The sequence below is a fragment of the Pseudorca crassidens genome, chromosome 14, assembly GCF_039906515.1.
Source record: "Pseudorca crassidens isolate mPseCra1 chromosome 14, mPseCra1.hap1, whole genome shotgun sequence".
Classification (NCBI taxonomy): domain Eukaryota; kingdom Metazoa; phylum Chordata; class Mammalia; order Artiodactyla; family Delphinidae; genus Pseudorca; species Pseudorca crassidens.
In genome coordinates, this window is record NC_090309.1 from 30164271 (window position 1) to 30188612 (window position 24342).

The 24342-nt window shown below is 60.5% G+C and overlaps 1 protein-coding gene across 2 annotated transcripts; it reads left to right on the top strand.

Annotated features, from left to right (window-relative positions):
* The first annotated feature begins 2395 nt into the window (after positions 1-2395).
* CYP26B1 (cytochrome P450 family 26 subfamily B member 1) lies at positions 2396-21345 on the top strand. Of its 2 annotated transcripts, none has more exons than XM_067704733.1 (6): positions 2396-2638; positions 6132-6356; positions 15087-15362; positions 15608-15763; positions 17213-17497; positions 17880-21345. In XM_067704733.1, the coding sequence occupies exons 1-6, from the start codon at positions 2435-2437 to the stop codon at positions 18270-18272; spliced, it is 1539 nt and encodes a 512-aa protein (XP_067560834.1). In that variant the 5' UTR covers positions 2396-2434; the 3' UTR covers positions 18273-21345. The 2 variants fall into 2 exon arrangements, with proteins under 2 accessions (XP_067560834.1, XP_067560835.1); XM_067704734.1 differs by lacking the exon at positions 2396-2638 and adding an exon at positions 2784-3164.
* Positions 21346-24342: the final 2997 nt, after the last annotated feature.

Genomic DNA, 24342 nt, shown 5'->3' on the forward strand with positions numbered 1-24342 from the left:
ACGCCATCCTAACTGAAGGTTAGGTCTTCTGTTCTGGGAGTGCAAGAGTGAACGACGGAGAAAAGGGGGCTGGGGGAAAACAGGACGCGCGGGAGAGGGCGAGCCAGGCACCAGCTAGACCGTGTCGGGGTTGGCACGCATAGCTCCATGTATCACAGACACGCAGGAGGAGAGCCCAGATGACAGACGGATGCACGACGCACAGACACACATACAGCACCAGAAAGAACACACAAACCCGCAGACACGCCACACAGCTCCACAGACGTCGGGCCGACCCGGGGACACACTCGCGCGCGCACACAGTTGCGGCCCCGGGCCACACGCACACCTCGCATAGGCACGCGCGCTGGGCCCTCAGCGGCCGGCTGGGAGAAGGTGGCCGCGCTCACCTGGCGTGTTTATTTGCTAATTTATCAATGAACGGTTGTACCCGACACCTCCTGCCTCCGGGTGCCGGGGCCGCAGCATTTGTCCTCTTCTCGGGACATTCACCGGACCAGCATCGGGGTTCCTCCGACGCAGCGGGGGGGGGTGGAGGGGACTACAAATTAGGGGGTCTCGAGGTGTCCGAAAGGAAGGCTGCGGCGTCAGCTGCCCGGCGCACGGGGAGAGGGGGAACTTCGGGGTCCTGTAGGGTAAGAGAGGTATGGGGGGGGAGGGAAGGGATCCTGGCCTCCGAGGTTTGAGGATGTCCAGATCCGGGATGGAGAACCCCCCGGCTAGGAGAGATTGGGAGTGGCAAATGAGAGGACTGAGGGGTTCCGGGAGATAGGAGCCAGCGGGGTCCCGCGGGATAGGAGCTGGAGACCCTAAGCACAGGTTTAGGGGCCTTTGGCGCCTCTCAGTCGAGGGGCAGTCCGCCTGAGACCTCAGCTGCTGGGGCGGCGGCCCACGCGGGACTGCCTGGGATGCGGGAAGGGGGCCGGGGGGGCCCGACAGGCAGGAAAAGAGGGAGGGAAGTAGCCTAGCAGCCAAGCGGGCACCGTGCGAGCGCACACCGTGTGTGTGTGTGTGTGTGTGTGTGTGTGTGTGTGTGTGTGTGTGTGTGTGTGTGTGTCTCATCTCGTCCGTCTGTAGGTGCCGGGCTCAGCGAGACGCCGGCGAGAAGGAAGAGGAGGCGAGAGGTGAACTGAGTTTGATCCTGCGGCGGCTACAAGTGGGTCCGGGGCGGGCGGCGGGCTGCGGGCTGCGGGCGGCCTGGGCGGGGCTGGAGGCCGGCGGGCGCTCACACGCTCCGGCCGCCGGCCTCTCACCACGCCTCCGGCTTCGAGAGCGCGGCGGAGGTGGGGGTGGGGGTGGGAGTGGGGGGTGCTGGCGGAGCGCCCACGGCGCAGCCTCCCGGCTCTATATAAACACACGCATCGCCTGGCTCTCAGAGGCACAAATTCACATTGAGAGAAGCTTTGAAAACCATCAGCCCTGAAATCCTGCCTCCTGCTTTTTCCCTTCTTTCATTCCTTTTGCCTTCCTTTCTCCCCCCCCCCCCCCTTTCTTCTCCCAGCAGCAACTCCTGAGCCGAGAGACTGCGTCCCGGGACGGACTGCCTTTTCTTAATTGATACAATAGCCCAGCTCGGGTTTTCACCTCCTCCCCCAACCCCACCCCGCCTCACCCCTCCCGCCAGCCGCCGCCGCCGCCGCCCCAGCGCCCGCCCGGGGCTCTGTCGCCGGCTGCGTCCCGTTCGGGCCGCGGGCCGCCGGCTCCGCACCCGCGCCCGCCGCGCCGCCTCGCCCGCCGCGCCCGCCTCGGGGGTGCAGCGGCGGCTCTGGGGCTCCGGCGCGCCGCCCAGGGCAGCACAGGGGCGCTGAGCTCGGCCTCTCCACTCGCCTCAGCCGGGGAGCCTTCCCTCTCGCACACAAAGTTTCTGGGTTCGTTGGAATTTGGGGATTCAGGATTTTTTCCTTTTTTTTTTTTTAACCTAGGAATTTGAGGGGAAAACTTTTGACAAATCGATCGCACTTTCTCTCCGCTAGTTCTCTGTCCCCACCTCTCCCCCCCCCCCACCCCGAGCAGGGGAAGGGGCTTACGAGAGAGGCTCCCGCTGGACAAAGTTTTCCAAAGTTTTCCGAGTGTGATGGTTGCGGGGAGAGCTAATCCACCAGCTTGATTCACGGCTTCGTCTCATCACCCCTCCAGCAGCCCCTAAGTCCGCTATAAGGGAACAAACAAACAAACAAACAAACAAAGTTACACTCCGAGTCGCCTCGTGTCTCCTCTCTCTCTTCTTTTAGGCGATTTCCCCCCACTGTCTCCGCTCCCTTCGCAGCCTCCACTTCCCTTCCCTTGGCTCCTTGCTCCTTTTCTGTTTCGGCCGGAGGTGCCAGGACCCCCGGCGGCAGCCTCCCCTCCCCCGCCGCTCCCGTCCCTTCTCGTCTGGCCCTCCCCTCCCCCGCCGCGGCCAGCACAGCCAATCCCCCGAGCGGCCGCCAACATGCTCTTTGAAGGCTTGGAGCTGGTGTCGGCGCTGGCCACCCTCGCCGCGTGCCTGGTGTCGGTGACGCTGCTGCTGGCCGTGTCGCAGCAGCTGTGGCAGCTGCGCTGGGCTGCCACCCGCGACAAAAGCTGCAAGCTGCCCATCCCTAAGGGCTCCATGGGCTTCCCGCTCATCGGAGAGACCGGCCACTGGCTGCTACAGGTAAGGGCGCTCTAGCTCCGTTGCTCTCCAGGGTCCGCTAGCGGCGAGCACCAGGCGGATGGAGCCGCGGGCCGGCCAGGGGGCGCCGGGAGCCTGAAGGCACGGGTCCCCGCCCCGCCCCTTCCCTCCTCTCTGCCTGAGCCGCCCGGGCTTCCCCTGCCCGCCTGCGGAGTGGTTCCGAGCCCGCTGGCGCCGGGCGCGCAGGTTCAAGGGGCTGGTAAGAGAGGTTCCCGAATCCGAGAGGGCTCCCAAGACCGACTTTTTCCAGTCGCGAGCGACTCAACAGGGGTGCATCGAGCGTCCTGGGGGCTCCCCGCGCAGCGCGAGCCGGAGGGGGCATCCAGTCGTGAGCCGCTTTCGCCTCCCCTTCGCGCTCCAGGCCCCAGTCACCGTCGACTTCCCGGGCTTTGGCGGTGTCACTGGGACCCGAAAACTGAGTCAGGGAAAGAAAGAGTGGGCCAGTGGCAGCCAGGATTGCCCCTTTAAGACCCGGGCTGTGTTCCCGCCGCGTCACCGGCCACGCCAGGTACTATAGCCCCGGTTCTACGGTCTGAGAAAGTGTGTGTGTTTTGTGGTGGGGGAGGAAGGAGGTAACCCAAGGAAAATGAGAAGCCTGAGACCCGAGGTTTCTCGGCTTTCGGAGAAAAGGGTCTATTTACTTACTGGGTGGGGACAGTTTAGCAGGGGAGAGTAACTTGGGAGAGGTGTGTGTGAGACCCATAGAGTGCGTTTGTGTCTGTTGTGAGACGCCACACAACCCGCACTGCTGGTGATAATGGGGGTGGGCGCGTCGGGGACCGGACCCAGGTAGGTAATGGGGAGATTAACCTGGAATTAACACCCTCAAGTGCTAGATAATCGCTTTTGCAATTCGATACACAGCAGGTTTTTCGTTGGGGGGGGGTCCTCTGGGTTAACCGCGGAAGGTGTGTTGTGTGGGCGTGTGTACGCGTGTTTGTCCGGCAGATGCTGTTAGGAGTTAGGAGAAGGTAGGCTGTACTGAAGCAGACAGCCTCGGCCCGGGAAAGCGGAGGCGGGAGGTGAACGCAGAGACCTGTGAGTTTAGAAGTGCGAAAGCTTGGCTTGAAATTAACAGACGCGTGTAATCCGCGTGCACACACACATACACCCTGCGGAGCCCCGCCCCGCGCCAATTGACAGCAGAGCTGGGGCGGGAGGGGCACGCGAGGTTCCTCTGCCCTGCGGTTTTCCCAAGTCCCGGTATCAGCCCATCTCTTTGGGGGCCTGTTCGTGCAACCAGGTGGGGTTCACTTCAACCAATGGGACCTCCCCCCGCCCCGCTGCCGTAAAGAAATCCCCAGAGCCTCTCCCGTGCCAACACACTTAAAGGGTTAACTGCAGCGGTGGTCTAGGCTTTTGGCCGAGAATTTAGGAAATAAAATATATTCACAGGGGCGTCGGCCCCCGCCGTATTAGAGCCAATTTGCAGAATTCGCGGTCTGTCACCGCCCCCCCTTCCTCACCGCCCCCACCCCACCCCCGCCACCAACGTCCCCTGACCGTTTCTCCGAATCCCACAAGGGCCTCTGGGGCTCCGCGTCCGACCCGCACGTAAGATGGGGAGGGGGAAGCAGGCCTACGCCACCCAATCCGTTCGCCCCCGGGGCCCTTGACTCTGAGGTGAGAAGGAAATGGGAGATGCGTGTAGAGAAGCACTGAAGGGGTTAATGGGAGCCCTCTGAATCCCAGCTTTATTTTTTCGGAGTCATTTATCAGATTTTACGGGGGGACCTCCAAGGGCTCTCCGTTTCCACCGTGCGCCATCTAAACAGAGCCCAGGGCTAAAAATACAACATTTTTGTATAAATTGGACTCGCGGCTCGAGCGGCCGCCCCTATGAAAGTCCTCTTTGTGAAGACCGTGGAAACGGCGGACAAATAACTCTTTATTAATGCCACAAAAAACGCACTTTAATTATAGTTAGGCAGATCAGAGGCGGGGGAGGGGGTGCCGCGGGAGAAAGGCGGCGGCGACCTCGGAAAATTCACAACCCAACTTTTGTGTCGAAAGAAAAGAAAAACAGAGGAAACGCAGGAGAGGAGAGTCAGACGTAGTGAGAGAGACCGGTACAGCAGACCGAGGGAGGGAACCCCGCTCTCTGCCCCCTTTTGTCGCACCTCCACCCTCGCCTTGATTTCTCTTAAAGGGGTAGACGCCGTCTAGAACCGCGGCAGGGTGGCGGGAGTTCTCCCCGACCCGCCAACCTGGGAGTGGGGCGGTGTCCCCCGCGACCCAGGCCCCCTCCTGGAGGCGCGGGCGCTCCGAGCTCGCTCCCTGTCGCGCGCCCGGGCCGGAGGCACACGTGGAAAAGTGATTAGGGCTCCGGGTTCTGCAGAGTCACTTTTCGGCAGGGCTGGGGTGTGTACACATCTAACTGGCGAATGCTTTTCCGTGGAAGAAGGGAAAGTGAGGAGGGGGACCAACCCGGGAAAAGAGGAAGCGGAGTGTCCCTTCGGGGAGTGCATGACCCCACAGGTCTGGAGCCGGCATCCGCACGTCTGCAGGCGGGCAGGCGGGACGGCCTGACAGGTGGCGCCCCTCCCCTTCTCACCGGCTGTTGCCCTGGCCGGAGAAAGGTTAAGGCAGGGTGGGGTGGCGAGCTACTTCGTCAAAGGTGCGCGGGACGCCCCTGCTCCCGCCCTTCGGAGGTCCCCTCTGTTTCCTGTACCCGCGTGGGGCCGACACAGCCAGCTCCTCCGAGTGCCGGGCCCGGGCCGGGGCCTGGCTCCGCTCTGCTCGCGCTGCCGCCACCGGGGATCCGGTTACCTGAGACGGCGGCCCCGCCCAGCCCTACCCCGCCCCTCGGGAAGCGTCTTCCTCTGCTCTCGCGTCCCAAACTCCAGGGCGACGACGAAAAGTCCTCCTCAGTTATTTCCAGGGCATATTGCATTAGGAAAATCGCGGCTCCCGGCCCATGACTCTACCCTGCGGAGCCCTCAGAGGGCCGCCGTGTCCCTTCGTGGCCCACATCAGCGAACGGAGGAAACCCCAACCCCCATCTGTAGTGATTGCCTCCGGGCACCGACCGCTCGCCGCTATAAATAATCTTTGGCCTGCGGCCACCCCGCGGGGTCTCGCCAGCCCGTGGCCGGGAGCCTGGAAATATTTATTCCGAGAGTCTCCCGAGCGCGAGGCGGGGGAAGGGGGAGGCGGAGGTTCTAGCTTCTGGTCCCGCAGTCCAGGATATCTTTTCCCTCCCGCAAGTCATTACTAAAAAACAACCTCCCGGGGGGTTGCCCTGGGCCTCTCGCCCCCTTCCTTTATTGATTATCCTCTAGGCCCCAGTTCTTATGCATGCTGTGAAAAATAAAACCTACGTGCGTGCATGCGTGTGTGTGTGTGTGGGGGGGTAGGGGACTGGTGCCCCGGGTGGGATCCTCCGCCCCTCCCCCGCGGGCCCTCGAGGCTGGGCCTCCCAGGTGTCCCATCTGGAGATGTGGGCCCTGAGAAAGTTTTTGCGTGGCACCCGCAGGGTTCTGGCTTCCAGTCGTCGCGGAGGGAGAAGTATGGCAACGTGTTCAAGACGCACTTGCTCGGGCGGCCGCTGATCCGCGTGACGGGCGCGGAGAATGTACGCAAGATCCTCATGGGCGAGCACCACCTCGTGAGCACCGAGTGGCCACGTAGCACACGCATGCTGCTGGGCCCGAACACGGTGGCCAACTCCATCGGCGATATCCACCGCAACAAGCGCAAGGTAAGAACTCTAGGCCAAGAGCCCCGCACCCGTGCTCTGATCCTCTTCTCTCGTGCACCTCCCTCGGGGTAAGGAGTTCTCGGAGACTCGGGGACGTCCCTACCAGAATCCGCGCCCCCATTTGCACACCATGTGGGAGGATCCCGAAGCTCCCTGCCTAGACGGCTGCGATCCCAGATCCAGGCCCTGTACAGGCCTCTTGCGGGTCTGCCCTCTTGGTAAGCCACCAAGCCGTGCGCACTACCAGGCCCAACGGGCGGCTAATTGGGGGTTGGTTTGGACAACTTGAACATGCGGCGACAGGGGCGTCCAACGCCTGTCATCGTCGTATTCCACAAACCTGGAAAAAAGAGAGGGCGGACGGTGGCCAGCGCTCCTCCTTTTCGTCCCCTGGAATTCCGAGGACTGTTAACGGATCGTTCTAAAATCACACCTAGCTTCTCGGCCACAGGTTGCTTAAGGGCGGCGCGGGCAGGCGCGGGGGCTGGGGGCACCTTGTGGGCAGCGGTTGCTGGGCCTTGCCTGGAAGGGATGAGGTGAAATTTGGGCCACTGCGCGCACCGGTCTGGACAGAGGGGGAAGGGCGAGGGGTGGGAGAACTTCGGCGAGCCGAGGCCCGGCGGGGGATCAAAGCGCACCTACCCCCTCCCATAAAGAGGAAGAGAAAGTGGGTGTTTATCCTGTGGATTTCCCGAGCGCCTGGAAGAGGCGCGGAGGAGGCGAGCCAGCGCGCAAGGGGCAAGCCTCCCCGCCCCCTCCCAGGGCAGCGCCGCCGCTGCGGCTCAGAGCGCGGGCGGCACGTGCTGTTTGAACTGCAGTAACCCGAAAGCTGAGCCGCCGGCGGGCGGGGCGCCGGCCCGCCGGCTTAAAGCGGCCGCGACTGGGGTGCGGGGGTGGGGAGGGGCAGCGCTGCACGACCTCCCCTCCCTTCACTTATTCCATTGGGTCAGAGGACTCACCCGGTTTGAAACCTAAAGGAAAGGGAGAGGCAGCCTCTGATCTCCGGGAATAGTGGCAGAGCCTGGGAGACAGGAGAGGGCCGTGGTGGGGCAGACCCCTCCTCCGGACGTCTGTGTGTGAACAGAGGAGTTCATCCTGTAGAATCTGTCGTCTTCCGAACTGCCTGCGAAGAGTAGTTCTCCGTAACAGATAAAAGGAGGAAAAATCAGAGGGGACTGGTCAGCACGTACACCACCCCGCCCCCCCGCTAAAGCACGTATTTCAGGGGCTGGGAAAGGGGCTCTTGAAGTGGTCTTCCCATCTGCTTCACTAGAGCAGGAAGCAGCTAACAGAGCCCGGGGGCAGATGGGAGGGTTCTTGGGAGTGGCTGGGAGGGGGCCCGTAGGCTCAAGAATGGGGGCTCATCAAATATGCCGAACACTCCTTTTTTTCTTCGTCTTTGTGACTCCACCAAAAGCGTATTTCAAAGAGTTAGGAGAGAGCCTGAGCCTCAGAAACCCAGCTCCAAAGAATGTGGCTGCTTCCTCATTTTATCTTTCTAAAGACTTTGACAAGAAAGCAATTACTGTCCCTTTCTCACAGAAGAGGAGCCCGAGGCTTGGAGAGATTGAGGGACTTGAACCAGGTCGGGAAAGGAAGCAAAGGCAGGGCAGGGCCTGCAACACGGGCATCCAAGGGAAGAGTTGTTTCTAAGCCAGCAAGTAGAGCCCTCCTCAGCCCTGCCCACCTGGGGCTGCCAGAAGCTGAGGGTCAGGGTGGAGGTGGGGAGGGAGTGCTGGCGGGAAGAAGGCTTGGTCAGGACCTGGGGGTGCAGAGGGCTTTGGGGAGAGGCTGTTGCCCTGCAGTTCCCTGCACCCTCTGCCTGACTTGGCTTTGGGCCTCCAGGTGGGGAAGGCCCTCCTGGAAAGCTCCAAGGTTTTGGCTTACATCGTCCATTTGGGAGGAAGGAGGGGGGTGCAGATGAATGCTGCTGGAGGAATACACCGGGGAGGAAGCTGGAGTGAGGGACAGGGTGAGGGGGTGGGACCTGGGTGGGGCCAGAAAGGAGGACCACAGATGAGGCATAGTCTCTCGCTTTCAGGCACCCTTGCCCTCTAGCACCTTGCGGATAAGGGAGCAGCCAGAAACCAGCTCATCCTGACAGAGGCTTGGGAACCCAAAGCAGGGTTTCTGTGTGCTAGTTGTGTGCTCGCTATGTGGCATGTGTGTGGGTCCTGTGTTAAATGGGCAGATGAAAACATCCTTCCCCCGCCAAATCTCTAATTGATGTTCCATAAACTTAAGTTTACTGAGTTAAGTAGCAGGCCTTAGATTAGATACAAGCATAGAAGCTGGAAACTTGGTCCTTGCCCTTAAGAAGTAGAATCTAGCTGGAGGGATGAGAAGAGAGTACTCAGAGGCGCACAGGTTGGTCCTGGAGAGAATGGCCAGTCTGCTGGACCCAATGCCCAGTGCACCCAACTTGGCCAGGGTGGGGACTGCCCTGTGCCACTCACACTGTCTTAGCCAGCCCACGCTGCAAGCAGGGACCTGGCTGGAGAGTGGGCTGCTGGGCCAGGCCCAGCCTGGTTAGGATGTACTCGCAGGAAGTGGGGGCCAGGTGTGCTGAGGCCCTGCTGGCGGGAAGCTAGGACCGTCACTATTTCCACTGGGGCTGCTACCCCACCCCTTCTCTGGAGGTCTGACCAGGTGTGCTGGGAAAGGGGTTCCTCACAGCCATCACTGCAGTCCAGGTGTTTGTCCAGGCTGCCCTGGTGGTCTAGGGCCAAGAGGGAGGGATAGGGTTGCCAGGGAGAACGTCCAGAATACCTTGCCCAATCTAACAGAATCCTCTCTGGAAGCCAGGCCTGTGTCCTTGTAGCTGCGACCTCAGATTCTGTCCCTCGTCCTTTGTTACCCCTTCCCTACCTGGGGCCAGGAGGTCTCTGGTTCATGGGAGAGGGACTGCATCTCTCTTTGTATGCAAAGAAGCTGGGAATTGCCCTGGAAGCGTGGATGGAGTCTGATAGGGAAGATGGGGCGGGAGGGTTACCAGAGAAGGGGGTGGTTGTCATGGGTAGTTCTGGAAGCGTCCAGTGCCCAACCCCACACACCAGGATCAGACATTTCCTCTTTTCCTCTGGAGATAGGGCTGGGCCTCTGTGCACCAAAGGGCCAGCATCTGCGGGGCGTTTCAGGCAGTGGCCTTGAGATTCTGTCAGAGAACTTGGAGTGCATCCCAAGGATGAACTTGGCTTTGGAACTCTGGACTGGAGAGACCCTAGGAGTGGTCTTCTTGCCCCTCCTCCCCTGACCCCTGGCTTCAGGGACTTCTGTGCCCGTGGCTGAGGTGGGGGAACAGCTCCAGACGTTTTGGGGATAGGAATGAAGAAGCCTGACCTGCCCACCCACCGATCCTCACTGACTTGGCCTTTGGGCCCCGTCCTGGCTCGGGGAGGAGCTCAGGCTCAGGGTTACTGCACTCGCCTCAGACATCCTCTGTAGGCTTGGGTTTATGTCGGGGTGGAGAGGCCAGGAGGTGCCTCAGCAGGAGGGCAGAGCCAAGAGGGCCCATGGTCGTGGGGTCCTGGGGGAGGCCGGCTCAGACTGGCTCCAGGTGGCCTTTGAACCACTGCACAGCCTCTGGCTTCAAAGTCATGTCTGCCAGGCTCAGCTCAGGGCAGAAGTTTCCAGCTGTGTGGGATGGGAAGGCGGTGGCGTGGCCAGGCAGCCCTGCTACTGGGAGCTCTGTCCCCACCCCCTGGCAGAGGCACGGAGCCTTTGTGCTGCCAGCGGAGGTCCTTCACCAAAAATTACTGTAGCACCAGGGGCTGCTGAGGGGGCAGGTGGCAGGAGCGGATGTCTCTGAAGGTCAGTGGGGGAGGGTGCCCACGGCCAGCCACCAGGGCGCCTGGGAGTGGGCTCCTCCCTCTGCGTGCCCTTGTGTCAGGCAGGGGTGAGTGGTGTGGGCCCTCCCTTTCACCCCCCTCCGCGTCCTTTTCCCAGGGCAGGGTGGGGTCCAAGGCTGTGATGCTGCGATGCTCGCTCTCCCAGCCTTGGGAGACAGTTGTGGCCTTGGCGGGAAGTGGGGAGGCTTGGCTGGGGTCTGCTCTGGCCCTGACCCCTCTAAGCCAGTTGTATCTGTTCCAGGTTCCTGGGGCTGAAGGGCAGGGCAGGTGTGCCTCCAGGGGCTGACAGAGTAGCCGAAACAGCTGGCCTTACCCTCAGAATAGATTTGGGCCCTAGAGGAGCGTCCCCTTCTAGCTCTTAGATACATCAAGAGCCCCCAGGACTGGTAGAGCGTGGCTCAGCGGGGTTTGGATTGGTGGGAGGCAGGGTGTTCAGGGACCCTGGTGAGTGTGGCCAGTTGTGCCCCAGACTGTGACCTTGGGAAAGCCCTTCCTTCTTTGGGCCTCAGCTTTCTCAGGGGTTTTTTCTATGGTTGGAGGAGGGATAGGAGGGTCTGGACAGAACTCAGAGCCCGGCAGGTATGTGCCAAGTGCTGCTCTCTCCCCTCAGCCACAATGTGGACAGTCAGAGCTGGACTCGAGTTGGGGACAGATACTCTGCCCACAGATTCTGGGGACCCAGAAGGGGCATACCCAGGCTGGGGGATCTGGCCAGCCTCTCCCAGTCAGAGGGGCTGAGTGGGGACTGGCTCGGGAGGCAGCCAGGGTGGAATGGAGGTCCAGTGGAAATGCCAGGCAGCTGAGGGATGACGTCCCTTCTTGTCCTCCCCCTACTTGAGCATAAAGTACGCACCTTGGCCTTACCCCTGCGCTGTTCGGACAGCTGCCTCGGTGGCTGTCCGCCCTCTGTTATTCTTTCCACTCCGCAGGCCGCGGCCCTGGTGGCTTGGCGGGGTGGCCTGCCTAGGCCCCCACCCTCCCGGGCAGCTGCCTCCATTCCTCCCAGTCTGAGTCACTGGACCGGGGAGTGGGTCCCCTCTCTGGCTCTTCCTGCTTCTGAGGCTGCCCATCCTTCTCTCCATCCATCCACAGCCGCCAGTTGAGAAGGGGAGGTTATCGGGCTGAGCGGGTCCGCGTGCAGGGTCATGGGGCTCCAGTGAGCGACTCCCCTCCCAGGGGCGCTGGCTAAGAGGCAGGAGTGGGGAGGGAGGCCTGGGGGTGTGGGGGAGACATTTGTAGGAACAATTATATGGAATTTGAGCCTTGACGAGCCCCCTGCTGGTTCCCCCAACGCTGGGTATGGATTCAGCTTTTATTACAGGGAGAGCGAGAACCCAGGATGTGGGCTCTTGAGCCAACTGCATTGTTGGGAAAACCCATAGAGGTTGGGGGAGGGCTTCCAAGCACATCCTTCAAGGCCAGAGCCCGTCCTGCTCGGGGTATGTGCCTGGAGTTCCCAGGTCTCCCGTGCACTTCCGCCCTGCTTTCCCCAGTGCCAACCCTCATGGGATGTCCATACCTGCTTCTCCCTGTGCAGGGCTCTGCCCGAGCCAGGCTGGTTCCCGGTGACCTTTGTCCAGCATTCTTGGCTCACTTGTGGGAATTCCAAGGGAAGCCCCAGAGGGAAACAAAGCAGCCCTGGCTCCTGCTGCAACTGCGGTCAGGCCGTGGGCTCTGGGGCCTCTGGGAACCCTTCCCCTCTTCACGATGAGCTGCTCCGCCGGTGCCTTCCCCTGTGCCCAAGTCCCGACCCTGATCGCCCCCACGTGCCCAGGCCTTCCTGTGCCCTGGGCAGCACCTCCGCCTCCTCCTGGCCTTTGTGGTGGGCGGTGGTTTCTGGGCTGCCCTGGCTTTGGGAAGTGCCCACGTTGTTAACCCTGGGCACGGTCCCAGGGATGAGGCCCTGGAGTTTCCCGGCGCCTGGGAGGCTCTGATGCCTGTGGAACAGCTGGGCGGGAGGCAGGAGCATGGACTTGGTGACCACTGAGCAAAGCCCCTTGAACCTGGAGTGCCCGCAATCTGCCTTTGCTCGGCTTCTCATTTGGGTAGTTTCTCCACCTCTGGGGGCCTCTGAGGAGAATCATGGGACAGCCAGGAGGAAAGGGACCCCAGAGCATCCAGTTAGACTCCTTTCTGGGTTAAGATAAGAGCCCTGGTCGTGGCTGAAATTCTTTCAGAAGCCCCACCCCGGGGGGCCTGCAGGTGCAGGCTTCCTGCGGTCATTTCAGCTCCTGACCTTGCTCAGGGCCCCTTCCCACCTAGAGGTCAGGTGTGGACCCCCTGCCCTTGGAGTCACTCTGCCCAGTCCCAGGTCCCCTTGGGTCCTTCCTGCTCTCCGTGGCCCCCAAGGCTGGAGAAGGAGCGATTCAGCCGGCCATCGCTAGAGGGCGCAGGGAATGTAACCTTTGGGACAGACGGGGCAAGGCTTGTCTCTGGGTCCTGTCTGGCCACTCCTCGGGGTGCAGTGGGGTCCCTCAGAGCTCCCCCTTTGGTAACCCTGGGATGGCCCTTCCTGAGCCACCGTAGCCCATACGAGGTGTGTGAGTGGGGGCCCGGCAGACACTTACACCAGGTGACGGATGCCGTGCCGGATTCTGGGCTTCTCTGAGGGGAGAGCGTTTACTTAGGGACACACGGATACTGGTGTTCGTGTGATCTGTGCATTGAAAGGGACCACAGAGATCCCCTGGTTCAACCTTACCAATTCACAGATGAGGAAACCATGAGGCCGCAAGGTGACGTGGCCGTGATCCCACAGTAAGCTGGTCGATGATCTGGGAATAAAACTCAGGTTTCTGGGTGCCCAGCCTGCCTTTTCCCACCACCCACTGCATCTTGGGAGCCTGGCTGGCTTTGACTTCGGCTGGTCCTGGTCGGCATGGGCCTCTGCTTGATTCCCCCTCCACATGCCCACCTTTGGGCCCAGGTGTCCTGTGTGCTGGGGACCCTGGCCAGCCCCTGCTACGTTCCCTCCAGGGCAGTGCCCTTGACTCTGCCCTAGGTTGGCTGGCTCTGGCCAGACGTGGCCCCCCTGCCCCTGCCTGCCCTACCTCCAGCCTCCCCACCAACACTTGGCAGCCACAGTTACCATCCTGCATCCCTCAGGAGCCTGCTTGGCTCCCACGGAGCACTTACTGCTCCTTCTGTGGGCTCTTTGCTGTTCATAAGGGCCCCTAGCAGGCCAGTGATGGACTCTGGGGCAGGGCCCCACTCCTACCCGTAAAACTCCTAGACCAAGAGTGGAACCTGGCATCCTAAGGACACTAGGGTCCAGGGGGGCGGGGCTGAGGCAGAGGGCACCCTGGCGGGAGGTGGCCCTGGAAACTCCCCAGGCCCTCACAGCTGAGCAAGGTGTGAGTGACCTGGCCAGGCCTGGGCTGCCCCTGGCCACCTCCCCTCATCCTTCTACATTTCAGCTGTCCCTTAGCAGCAGGAGCAGCCCCAAACAGTGCTGGCTTTTCTGCCCCTCACCGGCCTCCTTCTCTCCCTCCCTCTGCCCACCGGGAATTTCGGAATGAAAGTGCTATTGTGAACGCCTGGCTGGGCCACTGAAGGGCCAGCACTGTTATTTCTGCAAACCAGCCCTCCCATTAGCCATGCAGGGCTGAGGCCAGGAAAATGTTACCTTTTCCTCCTTGAGCTGACTGCAGGGGAAATTCTCACATTTACAGTTTGTGCGGTGGTTGTGTTTGGGGGCAGGAGGGGAGGGTGGGCGCGTGTGTGTGGTTTGCGTGGGGTTGATGGGGTGCGGCTAGAGGAGTACTTGTCTCCTTCCTCTGCGCTGCCCGCCCCCCCCACCCTCGCCTTCCCCGGTGAACTTTCCCTTGGCCCCGGTGGGGGTACCCCCTTCTGCTCTGGACTCTGGGGGTCGGGGCTAGACATTGTTGGTTGCCCGTGTGACCCACCGGCCAACAGTAAATAAACTAACATCTTACCCTGTGCCGTACACCCCGGGCAGCAGCGTGAAACTAGGCGCAGGGGCATCTGGGTGAGGAGGGGGCAGGGAGGCTGAGGAACTTGCTCAGGAATCAGGAGGACTGCAAGCAAGGGAGGTGGAAACAGGGACTCACTGGCTACTTAAAATGGACCGGGAAGATGCGGGAAATTAAAAGGCCTTCTGTTTGGCTTTCTGATCTTTTGAGGTGGGAAGTCTTGCCCCCATCCCCGTGCCTCCAGACCCGGCCACACTGAAGACATTTGGATGGCACAGTTAACAAACCCCCTACGATCTCTGCCCAGTAGGTATTTCCCAGGGAGTGAGAGCAGTCTTGGGTCTCAGGAAGTCCTGCTGCAGTCTAGCCTTGGACTCTCTTGCTCTCCCATCAGTGGAGGAAAAGAGCCACTTACTGCTTTCCACCTCTTCCTTGTCCAGTCCGTTCACCTGTGTTCTGTTCCTCCTGGGCACGTCTGCCCCGTGGCCTGGGCGTTCGGGAATGGCCCCTGCAGTGGAGGGGCAGCCTCCCCTCCAGCCCTGCCCAGCGCCCTCTTGTGTTGCCCCCCACTCTGGTATGGCCACATCGCCTGCAGACCTGTTGGCAGCTGGACTGCCCAGTCCCCGGGCTTTGCCATTATTTGGAGCACATGGTTTTCTGGGGTTTCAGAAAGGAATGCCAGCTCAGGTCCCCCTGTGAGTGATGTTGAATGTCCCGACTTTGTGAACTGTGTTTTAATCCCGTCCTTCCCCTGCCTCCGCTCCACGATGTGGGCAGTAGGAGGGGGGCTCAGAGTAGAGGAGCCAACAGAGGGACTGTGTCTGGAGACGGCAAGGCTTGGGCTTGGTCAGGGTAAGGACCTGGAGTGTTCCCTGATCACGGTCGTGGGAACGGTGCTTCAGCTGGGCCGAGCGGGCAGGCCAGAGTCCATCTGACCCTCTGCCTTCCAGGTCTTCTCCAAGATCTTCAGCCACGAGGCCCTGGAGAGCTACCTGCCCAAGATCCAGCTGGTGATCCAGGACACACTGCGCGCCTGGAGCAGCCACCCCGAGGCCATCAACGTGTACCAGGAGGCGCAGAAGCTCACCTTCCGCATGGCCATCCGAGTGCTGCTGGGCTTCAGCATCCCCGAGGAGGACCTCGGCCACCTCTTCGAGGTCTACCAGCAGTTCGTGGAGAACGTCTTCTCCCTGCCTGTCGACTTGCCCTTTAGTGGCTACCGGCGGGTGAGCACCCAGGGCCTGGGAGGAGAGGAGACGGGCATCCGTGAGGCCACCCTGAGGGAGGGGCAGCTGACTGCTAAGATGGTCACTGGTCACACACACAGAGGGGAGCCTTCACCCAGGGTCACTGCTGCTTAGATGGGAACTCTCAGAAGAGTCCCCACCCTGCCCTGCTCGGCCTTGGGAGGAGGCCCTCAGGGACCCTGCCCTTCCCCTTGGGTAACCAGATGGCCTCCTCCCCGCCTCAGGGCATTCAGGCACGACAGACCCTACAGAAGGGCCTGGAAAAGGCGATCCGGGAGAAGCTGCAGTGCACGCAGGGCAAGGACTACTCAGATGCCCTGGACATCCTCATCGAGAGCAGCAAGGAGCACGGGGAGGAGATGACCATGCAGGAACTGAAGGTGGGGCGCCCCTCCCCACCCGCCTCAGGCAGCACACACGCCTGCGCTCCGTGCTGGGGCTGCTCAGGGTGGGAGCACCCACACGGACGGGGCCTCCCCTGCCCTCCCCATGGCTTGCTCTGCACCCAGTCCTGGTGGTGAGTGGTCCTCACAGCAGCTGGGCCCCGCTGTCTCCATCCCACCCACAGTCCCATCTACCATGTTGGAAAAGATACCGAAAACTGGTTCTTAGTAACCCTGAACAGACACGGCGTCCGCGGCGTCGTTGACCCCCTCACTCTCCCCAGCCAGCCCCCCACCCCGGTATTCACTATTTCAGTGCATTTCGTGGTCACAGTAGCCCTAGGAGGTCACCTAGGGGAATGCGGGCCCAGAAGGAGAAGCCACTTGCAGGAGGGCAGCCTCAGCCCTTGGGGAAGAGCAGCCTTTTCAAGTGGGTGGCACTTGACACTCTCCCGGCCTGCCTGGCACTGGCGGTGCCCAGTTGGGCTGCTGGCCCCAAGACTGTCCACACTGGGCTCCAGGAAGGGCTTCCTGCCTGCCCTGTCTTAGGGTGGGTGTTCCACCCGAGGAGGGAGCATTAGTTCGTCCTCGTCTAGACTCTGCCACTCACGTGCTTGCCAGGCGCCTGTGGACACTTCACTGCCGACTGCTCTGTCCCTACTGTCTCTGCTTCCCTGTATTCTAGCCCCAGTTTTTTTTTCCTCATGAGCCAGGAAGGAGCCCCAAAGACTTTCCCATTTCATAAGAAGTTTTGTGACTTGTCGGTGGTGGCATGGCAAGTAAAGGACCTGTTCTTTCACTCCCCTCTCTGGGCTCAGCATTTGTAAAACGCAGGGCTTGGAACAAGATAACTTGGTGGGGCCTTTCTGTGGGGCCACTGCTCCCCAGAGGACCCTGGAGGGGCTCTAAGTCTTCTGGGGACCACCTTCCCTCAGCCTTCTCACTGCAGTTCCATCCCAGGTCCTTGTGGGTATGACCCCAGACTGCTTTCCCAACCCCTCAGCTCTCCTGACCACCTACCAGATGTCCTCCTGCGGAGGGAGGAAGGAGCTGGGGCTACCAGTCTGGAGGCCCAGGTTGAGACCCTGCACCTCACCCCCACTCGCCCGCACAGTGCCCGCTCCTTGGGATTTGCTCTCTTTCTGCTGTGAGCTCACTGCACTCATTAGGGCTGCTGAGGCCGGCCCTGGAATTCGGCAGTGAGTGAGAAGCAGCCCTTCCCCAAGGGACTTTTAGGCTCGTGCTTCTGCCCAGCCAGGGGACTGGACCTGTGACCTCTGTCCATCGTGGCCCAAATGGCTCAGCAACGTGAGGCTCAGAGGAAGCAGCAGGGCCCAGCTAGATAACCCTGGGGCCTGGGGGTGACACCGGCAGAGAGGGGCTGCCCCCAGGCTGGGGCCACCAAGCCGAGCCCAGGTTGCAAGCGGTGCCTCTTTGCTTCTGCAGGACGGGACGCTGGAGCTCATCTTCGCCGCCTACGCCACCACCGCCAGCGCCAGCACCTCGCTCATCATGCAGCTGCTGAAGCATCCGGCCGTGCTGGAGAAGCTGCGGGAGGAGCTGCGGGCCCAGGGCATCCTGCACAGTGGCGGCTGCCCCTGCGAGGGCACGCTGCGCCTCAGCACGCTCAGTGGGCTGCACTACCTGGACTGCGTCATCAAGGAGGTCATGCGCCTGTTCACGCCCGTCTCCGGGGGCTACCGCACTGTGCTGCAGACCTTCGAGCTCGACGTGAGGCTGGGCCCGTGAGCTGTGGCGTGGGGGGTTGGCCGACGGGAAAGACCAGCTCCCTGTGGGGTGCCTCAGCCTCATGGGGAGACGGTGCTCGCTTTCGGGGAGCTTTCAGGCTGACGGGAGGGACCCAGCAGGGACCTTGCCCCAGATGCTGGGTCAGATGCAGCCCAGCTGGGTGTGCTGTGAAGCTGCATGGGGACATCTATAAGTAGATGGACTGACATGCCAAAAGGGGAGGCTGGCCAGGCCCCCGGGGACCACAGTGGGGTGCCTCCAGGAACCTCTGGGTGGGGGCTGGCAGGCAGAAGGTCCTGGGTCCTCTCAGACCTCCTCTGGTTCTCACCACTGCATCCCACCCCTGCCCCCGCCTTGCCTCCAGGGTTTTCAGATCCCCAAAGGCTGGAGTGTCATGTACAGCATCCGGGACACACATGACACGGCGCCCGTGTTCAAGGATGTGAACGTCTTCGACCCTGATCGCTTCGGTCAGGCGCGGAGCGAGGACAAGGATGGCCGCTTCCATTACCTCCCTTTCGGTGGCGGTGTCCGGACCTGCCTGGGCAAGCACCTGGCCAAGCTGTTCCTGAAGGTGCTGGCGGTGGAGCTAGCCAGCACGAGCCGCTTCGAGCTGGCCACCCGGACCTTCCCCCGCATCACCTTGGTCCCCGTCCTGCACCCTGTGGATGGCCTCAGTGTCAAGTTCTTTGGCCTGGACTCCAACCAGAACAAGATCCTGCCAGAGACGGAGGCCATGCTGAGCGCCACGGTCTAGGGCGCCAGGCCTCGGGGCGGGAGGCGATGGAAAGGTAGAAACCTGTGTGTGGGAGTGGGCTGGAGCCCGGGGAAGAGGAAGGGCCCCCCAGGCCTTGCCCGCCCCTCTTCCCCTCCCTGGCAAACCTGCCCCAAGGCAAAAGGGCTCTCCAGGGTCGGGCGCTCCCCCTGGCCCCTGCTTCTCTCTAGTCTCTCCAGTCCCCAACAGCTTAGCTCCCCCGGGAAAGGGCCTGGCCCCCCGCCTCGCATGCCCATCACAGTGTTAGATGTCGGCTGTGCTGCAGCCTTTGCTTGTGATGTTCTGAACTGGTCTCTCCCCTCCCTTTTCTTTCGGACTCTTTTCGTGTGAGGTCAGGTGGTTGACATGGGGGGAGGGAGGAAAAGAGGTGCCCCCTCTGGCCCTCTCTTCAGCACCCCCTCCCCTCCTGCCTCGGCTCAGATGGGACGAGTGCCCCTCCCGGTGTGGCCACCAGTGCCCGCGGGGAACAGCATCCTGGGTAATAGAACACCAGTCCCCCTTGGCAGGGCGGGGCCAGGCTGTAACCAGCCTGGAGGCCCACCCCTTGCCGTTTTGGACGTTTGAAATTACCTATTGCTGCTACTTTTTCTCTCTTCTGACCTTAGGGCAAAGGAGCCCCAGGCCCTGTCCTCCCAGCATCCTCCCTGGTGGCCCTGGGCACGTGCACTGACACCCGCACCTTTCTGCCAGGCGGCCTGGAGCCCGCCCTGCTCCCTGTTACACATACACCCAAGGCCCTCGGCTCATGGATGGCCTGCCCCACCCCCATATTTATTCACTAATATAACCGAATCTTGGTGTCACTGGGACTGGAACAAGTGTCTCCTCCGTCCCCTGGCCTCCATCCCAGCTGTCCCCGGCAGGACTTCTGCAAGTGACCCAGCCACCACCCCCCAGCCCCCCGCCGGCCTAGGGTCGAGCAGCTCCCCCAGGCGCCAGACCTTCTGTGGGTTCAACCTCAGAGCCTCACTCCCGAGGTGAAATCCAGCACCTCTGCCTTTGTCCCCTGGTGGGGATGGAGAAACGGCCCACCGCCTCCCTCCTCGCTCTGTCAGAAACCTTGATCACCGGGGATTCGGAGGCCGCTGCCGTGTCCCACTCGGTCACTCTTCACCCCACTGCCCCCCACTCTGCCTAGTGAGTATAGGGAAGGATACGGGTTCTTTCTTCTGACGGGGAGCCAGGGCCTCCGTCTTCCCTCTTTCAACCCTCACCCTTTGCCTTTGCCCTTGGAAAGGTGTCCTTGAAGTCCCTCCCCCCTCTATGCCACTGTCTGCTTAGCCCAGCTCAGGGGTGCGGGGACCAGGTGAAAGCAAGGGGAGGTGAGTGCAGACGCAGCCCTTCCTCAGCGCCGACTCAGGCCCTCTGCTTGGTCTTGAGGCAGCTGAGGAGGGCGCTGCAGCGAGAGCTGAGGAGGGTACGTGTGATTCGTCAGAAGTGATTTGGTTGAAAGCCGGCTGGTCAGGGGATGAAAGAAGAGCAGCTCCTGCCGCTGGCATTTTGAGTGTTGGCAATTAGGGATGCCTCCCGGGGATGGTTTGGGGCCTTTGGTGAGTCTCTAAGTGATTGTGTCTGTTTTCAAGTTTTTCTTTGCTTTTCGTGTTTCTCTGTTGGCTTTTGATGTTATAAAAGCAGTGAATCCGCTTTAGGAGAAAATAAAAAACACACAGAAGAATGCAGGACGTGGATTCCCCGGTTGCCTCTCCGTAGCAGTGGCCCGTGTGAGCAGCTCAGTGGCACCCCCAGTGGTGTTCAGTGGGCAGGCGGCAGCCCCCGGCGCCCGCCCCCATGCACACCTGCCTTGTGGCGGGCTTTACAGGAATGGCTCGTGCCTGCGGACTGTTCTGTCTCCCCCATTCTCAAGTCTTTCATTTGGTTCCTACCTTTTCACTGTTAAAAGGCAAGTGCGGCACAGACGTTATTGGCAAAAGTTGACATTAATAAAATGAGTAATATCTCTCAATCTCCCCCACCCCACCGCCCCATTCTGAAAAACAGGCAAAAATGTGCAAAGGCTCATCAAAGCTTGAAAACAGCTGCACGGTGCACCAGAATCTGTTACCTACAAAAAAGCCCGGTGTCTGGAAGGTTCATGCTCCTCTCAGCTGACCCAGCTTGCCCTGAACCAAATGTCTTTGACTAAATATCGAGGATTGCAGTAAGGCAGCTTCAGACAGGAAGCCTGCCAGGCCTGGCCCCGGCGAGGGGCAGGGAGCTGGAAGGCTGCGGGAGACCTCAGTGGCCTTTGGTTTGGGTGACCAGCCTGGGAGGGGCAGAGAAGGCAAGGCCGTGGGGATCCCTGTGAGGGAGGGAAGAAGGATCATTTGCCCCGCTGGGTCTCAAAGGCAATAAGAAGGGAACTGAAGAAAGCTCTTGACTGGCTGACAGGAGGGTTCCAATGTTGAGACTCACCCATGTCTCCTCTTTACATCCATCCGTGTCTGTGTGCTAGCGTGTAGGTTTTATAGAGGTAGCATCAGATGGGTGATGTGTTCTCACTTAACCATTCCTACTATTGTAACTTGACATGAAAAAGACAAAACCCCACAAAACTCTTCCCGCCATGGGCTTGCAGATTGAAGCACTTTCAATGTTGGGCGTTGGCATTTGTGTTCTGGTCACCATCCTGACCCTGCCCAGATCGCTATAATATAATTTTATACACAAAACTTGTTTTTTCATAAATGTTATAATTTTGTGTCTGTCTTTATAAACTATTATAAGTACTATTTTTGTTATAATTCAAAATAGATATTTAGTATAAAGTTTTTGCTGTTAAATATTTGTTATTTAGTAAAATATGAAGTTTTTCCTCTATTGTAAACATGGTCCAAAATGTTAATATGTTTTTATCACAGTTGTTTTAATATTGAAAAAGCACTTGTGTGTTTTGTTTTGATATGAAACTGGTGCCGTGTGAGTGTTTTTGCTGTCGTGGTTTTAATCTGTATATAATATTCCATGTTGCATATTAAAAAAAGTTGTGCATTTTGTGATTTTGGAAATACTCAATGTGGCTCTTTTATAGGCTTCTATAATAAACCTTGAGGACTCACCCTCGTTTGGCTGTCTGGTCTCTGCCTTCCCAGCTCCCTGAAAGGATCCTCCCGTCCACCCACCTTCCCTTCAACAACACCCAGTCCCACCTGTCAGGCAGGAAGTTCTTCCCTGCAGTGTTTGCCCTGAGGGGCCAGCCCCCATTCCCTGCATGAAAGCACACAGAGGTCCCGTGACTGTATCCTGTGAGCGGTAGGTTCCCTGGGGAGGGGAGGATGGACCTGGAGGGCCACTGTCCCCAGAGACCTGTTGCAGCATGGGGGCAGCTGGGGGCCGCGTCCCTGGCCATGTGGCCGGGCCTGGCTGGGCCAGGTGTCTCGGTCCTGGACGCGGCAACCAGAGCACTGCAGAGTCCATCTTGTTCACACGAGTGAGGACGCGGATGTCCACAGCCACGTGGCACACATGAGCCACGAGAGCAGAATCCAGTTCTCCCAACTCCTGGCCTCATGCACCGTGAGGCACTTCTCAGAGCCTGTTTCGTGGGTGCTGCAGGAGCAAATGGATTCTGGGATCGAATCAGTCTGGGGAAGGGCTTAAACAGCGCTGGGCAGATTCCTTCACTGCGGGACTGCTCAGGACCTTGAGCCTGGGGTTGGGCGTGCTGAGGGACTGAACAGTGTAGAGCTCAGAGTTTGCAGGGCTCCCCGAGCCCACTTGACGACGGAAACCATGTCCTCTGCCCATTCTCACACTCTGTGAAAAGCTGCTCTGCCGCCTGACTGTCCCGGAAGCCCATAGGTGACCCAGCGAAGGGCGTCGTCCACTGCCAGACAAGGAACGTCCAGGGCGGTCCCCAGAACCTAGGGTGGGGAAGGAGGGCAGTGAGTGGCAGAGCCGTGGCTCCTGGAGCTGCACCAGGAACTGGGGGGTCCGGCCCTGGCAAGGGGAAGGCCTCACAATGCCCAGGCCAGTCCCAGCCCCTGTCTTACCAGGTCCCCTCCCCAAGCCCCCACTGAGCCAGCCTGAAAAAGCCCATTTTGTGGCTCCGGTGTTTCTTTTTGATACACTGTCAGACCCAGCCTCGACCCAGATACATCCCAGGACACAGGGCCTCTCTCAAAGAGCCTGGCACTCAGAGGGGCATCACCACCATCTCCTGAACAGTGCCACCGGGTGGTCTGCTCAACCTGTCCTTTTCCCTGTGCCATCTTTCTGTCCCACCTGACCCTCCCCAGCGCAGGTCTCCGCTCCCCGAGCCTTAATCTCCACCCTGGGGAGGGGAGAGCAAGATGATCTCCTGTTTTGCATCAGATGAAACAGAGTCTCAGCATAGCAGGGACCTTCTCACAGTCACACGGAAGCAGAGGCTGGTCCTGGGCCAGAACGGGGGCCACCTGGCCTGCACAGCACATGCTCCACCAAGGGGGATCCCTCCAACGGAGGTCTGCAGGGTCAGCGAGAAGCAGCAACGGACACCCCCAGCTTCCACTGGGAAATGTGCCAGTGGAAGGTAGTAGTTTTTCAGAGTGTAAATTCCATCTCTCCCAGTGGAATGTCCTGTGTGGCAGCAGAGGTGAAGGAAGCGTGGTCCTTGGGCTGCCCTTGGTCTGACCGCCCTGCAACGGGGTGGGAGGGCCCAGCCGGGCGGGTGGCTGGCTTGTCATCGCCCAGTCTGTCCTTGCCTCTCCCCCGTAGGCCCAGCGGGTCGGTGACGTCCCCCACACGGCTGCCTGCCCTCGGGATCTCCTGGCCTGGAAGGAGAACACAGGCCGCTGTGGACAGACCGACACGGCCGCTGTTTGTCCAGGGGCTAGGGCGCCAGTTTGGAGGGAACTCACAGACCGCACATTCTGCCGCCTCCCAACACTTTTCCAAAACAGCCTGGCCTTGGTTGGGCCTGGCTGCCTGGGGTGGTCGGGGGCTGGGAGCCAGGAACAAGGCAGGGGAAAGCAGGGCCTCAGGGCCGGCAGAGTGAGGTGACCAGGTGAGAGCAGAGACAGCACTCTGCCGGAGTCAGCCTCGTCAGCTCTGATGGGCCTTGGCGGGGAAAGAGAGAGAGGGAGGAGGACTGCGTGTATCTGGGTTGGGGGCTAAAGGAAAAACCAACCTGACTTGCCGAGTCCTCAGGCTGAGCCAGCCGGGCTCGTTCCTCACAGAGGCTCTAGAGCACTGATCGTGGCGTGGAGGCGGTGATGGCGAAGCAGCAGCAGGCCGGGACTCGGCTTCAGTTCCTCATCTCCCGCCCCACGTCCCTTTCACCAGACTGGTCTGCCCCAAGGTTTGGCCTCCACTGGCCTCACCCACCCCCAGGGACTGTGGCCTCCCAGGACACACTTATTCCAGGCCCAGCAACCTTGGCCTTCCCGTAAGGAGAATGCCTCCCCTCGATCCCCCAAGCCCTGGTGTCTAGGACTTAGATTCCCTCCAATTGATACCCCATTCTGTACAGCAGACGAGTGACAGGTGAGCCCACAAAGACTTCCATGGGAGTGTGGCACTGTGACACCGCCCTTGGAAGCAGCTGGGCCTGCCCTGGGGGCTGTCACAGGCACAGTAGGGGTTCCTTGGCTGGCGGTAGCCATGTGGCCGGATTGCTGGCCCACGTGAGGGCATCAGGCTCCCTGGGAGTGAACGTAGGTGGTCTGGGAAGCAGATGTGCCTGGGCGGGGCCTACCTACTTGGCTACAGTCCCCTCTTTCCTGGCTTGTTGGCGCCCAGAAAAGCCCTTCTTGCCTTGCCTGGTGTAGACTTGACTTTTGTTTTTTAGACTTGTCATTTTGGTAAGTCCTTCTTTCTCACAGCTTCTTCTTCTGGAACTCAGGCTTAGATTCCTTCTGAGTGTGATGTTTTGTAGAACACATTGTCAGTGGTGCCCCCAGAGGTATGCAGGCGAGAACGCATCACTCTGAGCCCATAACTGCAGCAGTCACATGGCAACCCCCGGCAAGGACTCTGATGGGTCCAATTTGAGTCACACGCGGGAAGGAGGATGGCTACCTCTGATTGGTTGCCCTGGGGTGGGGGCACAGACGTGGCATATGATTGGCAGCCC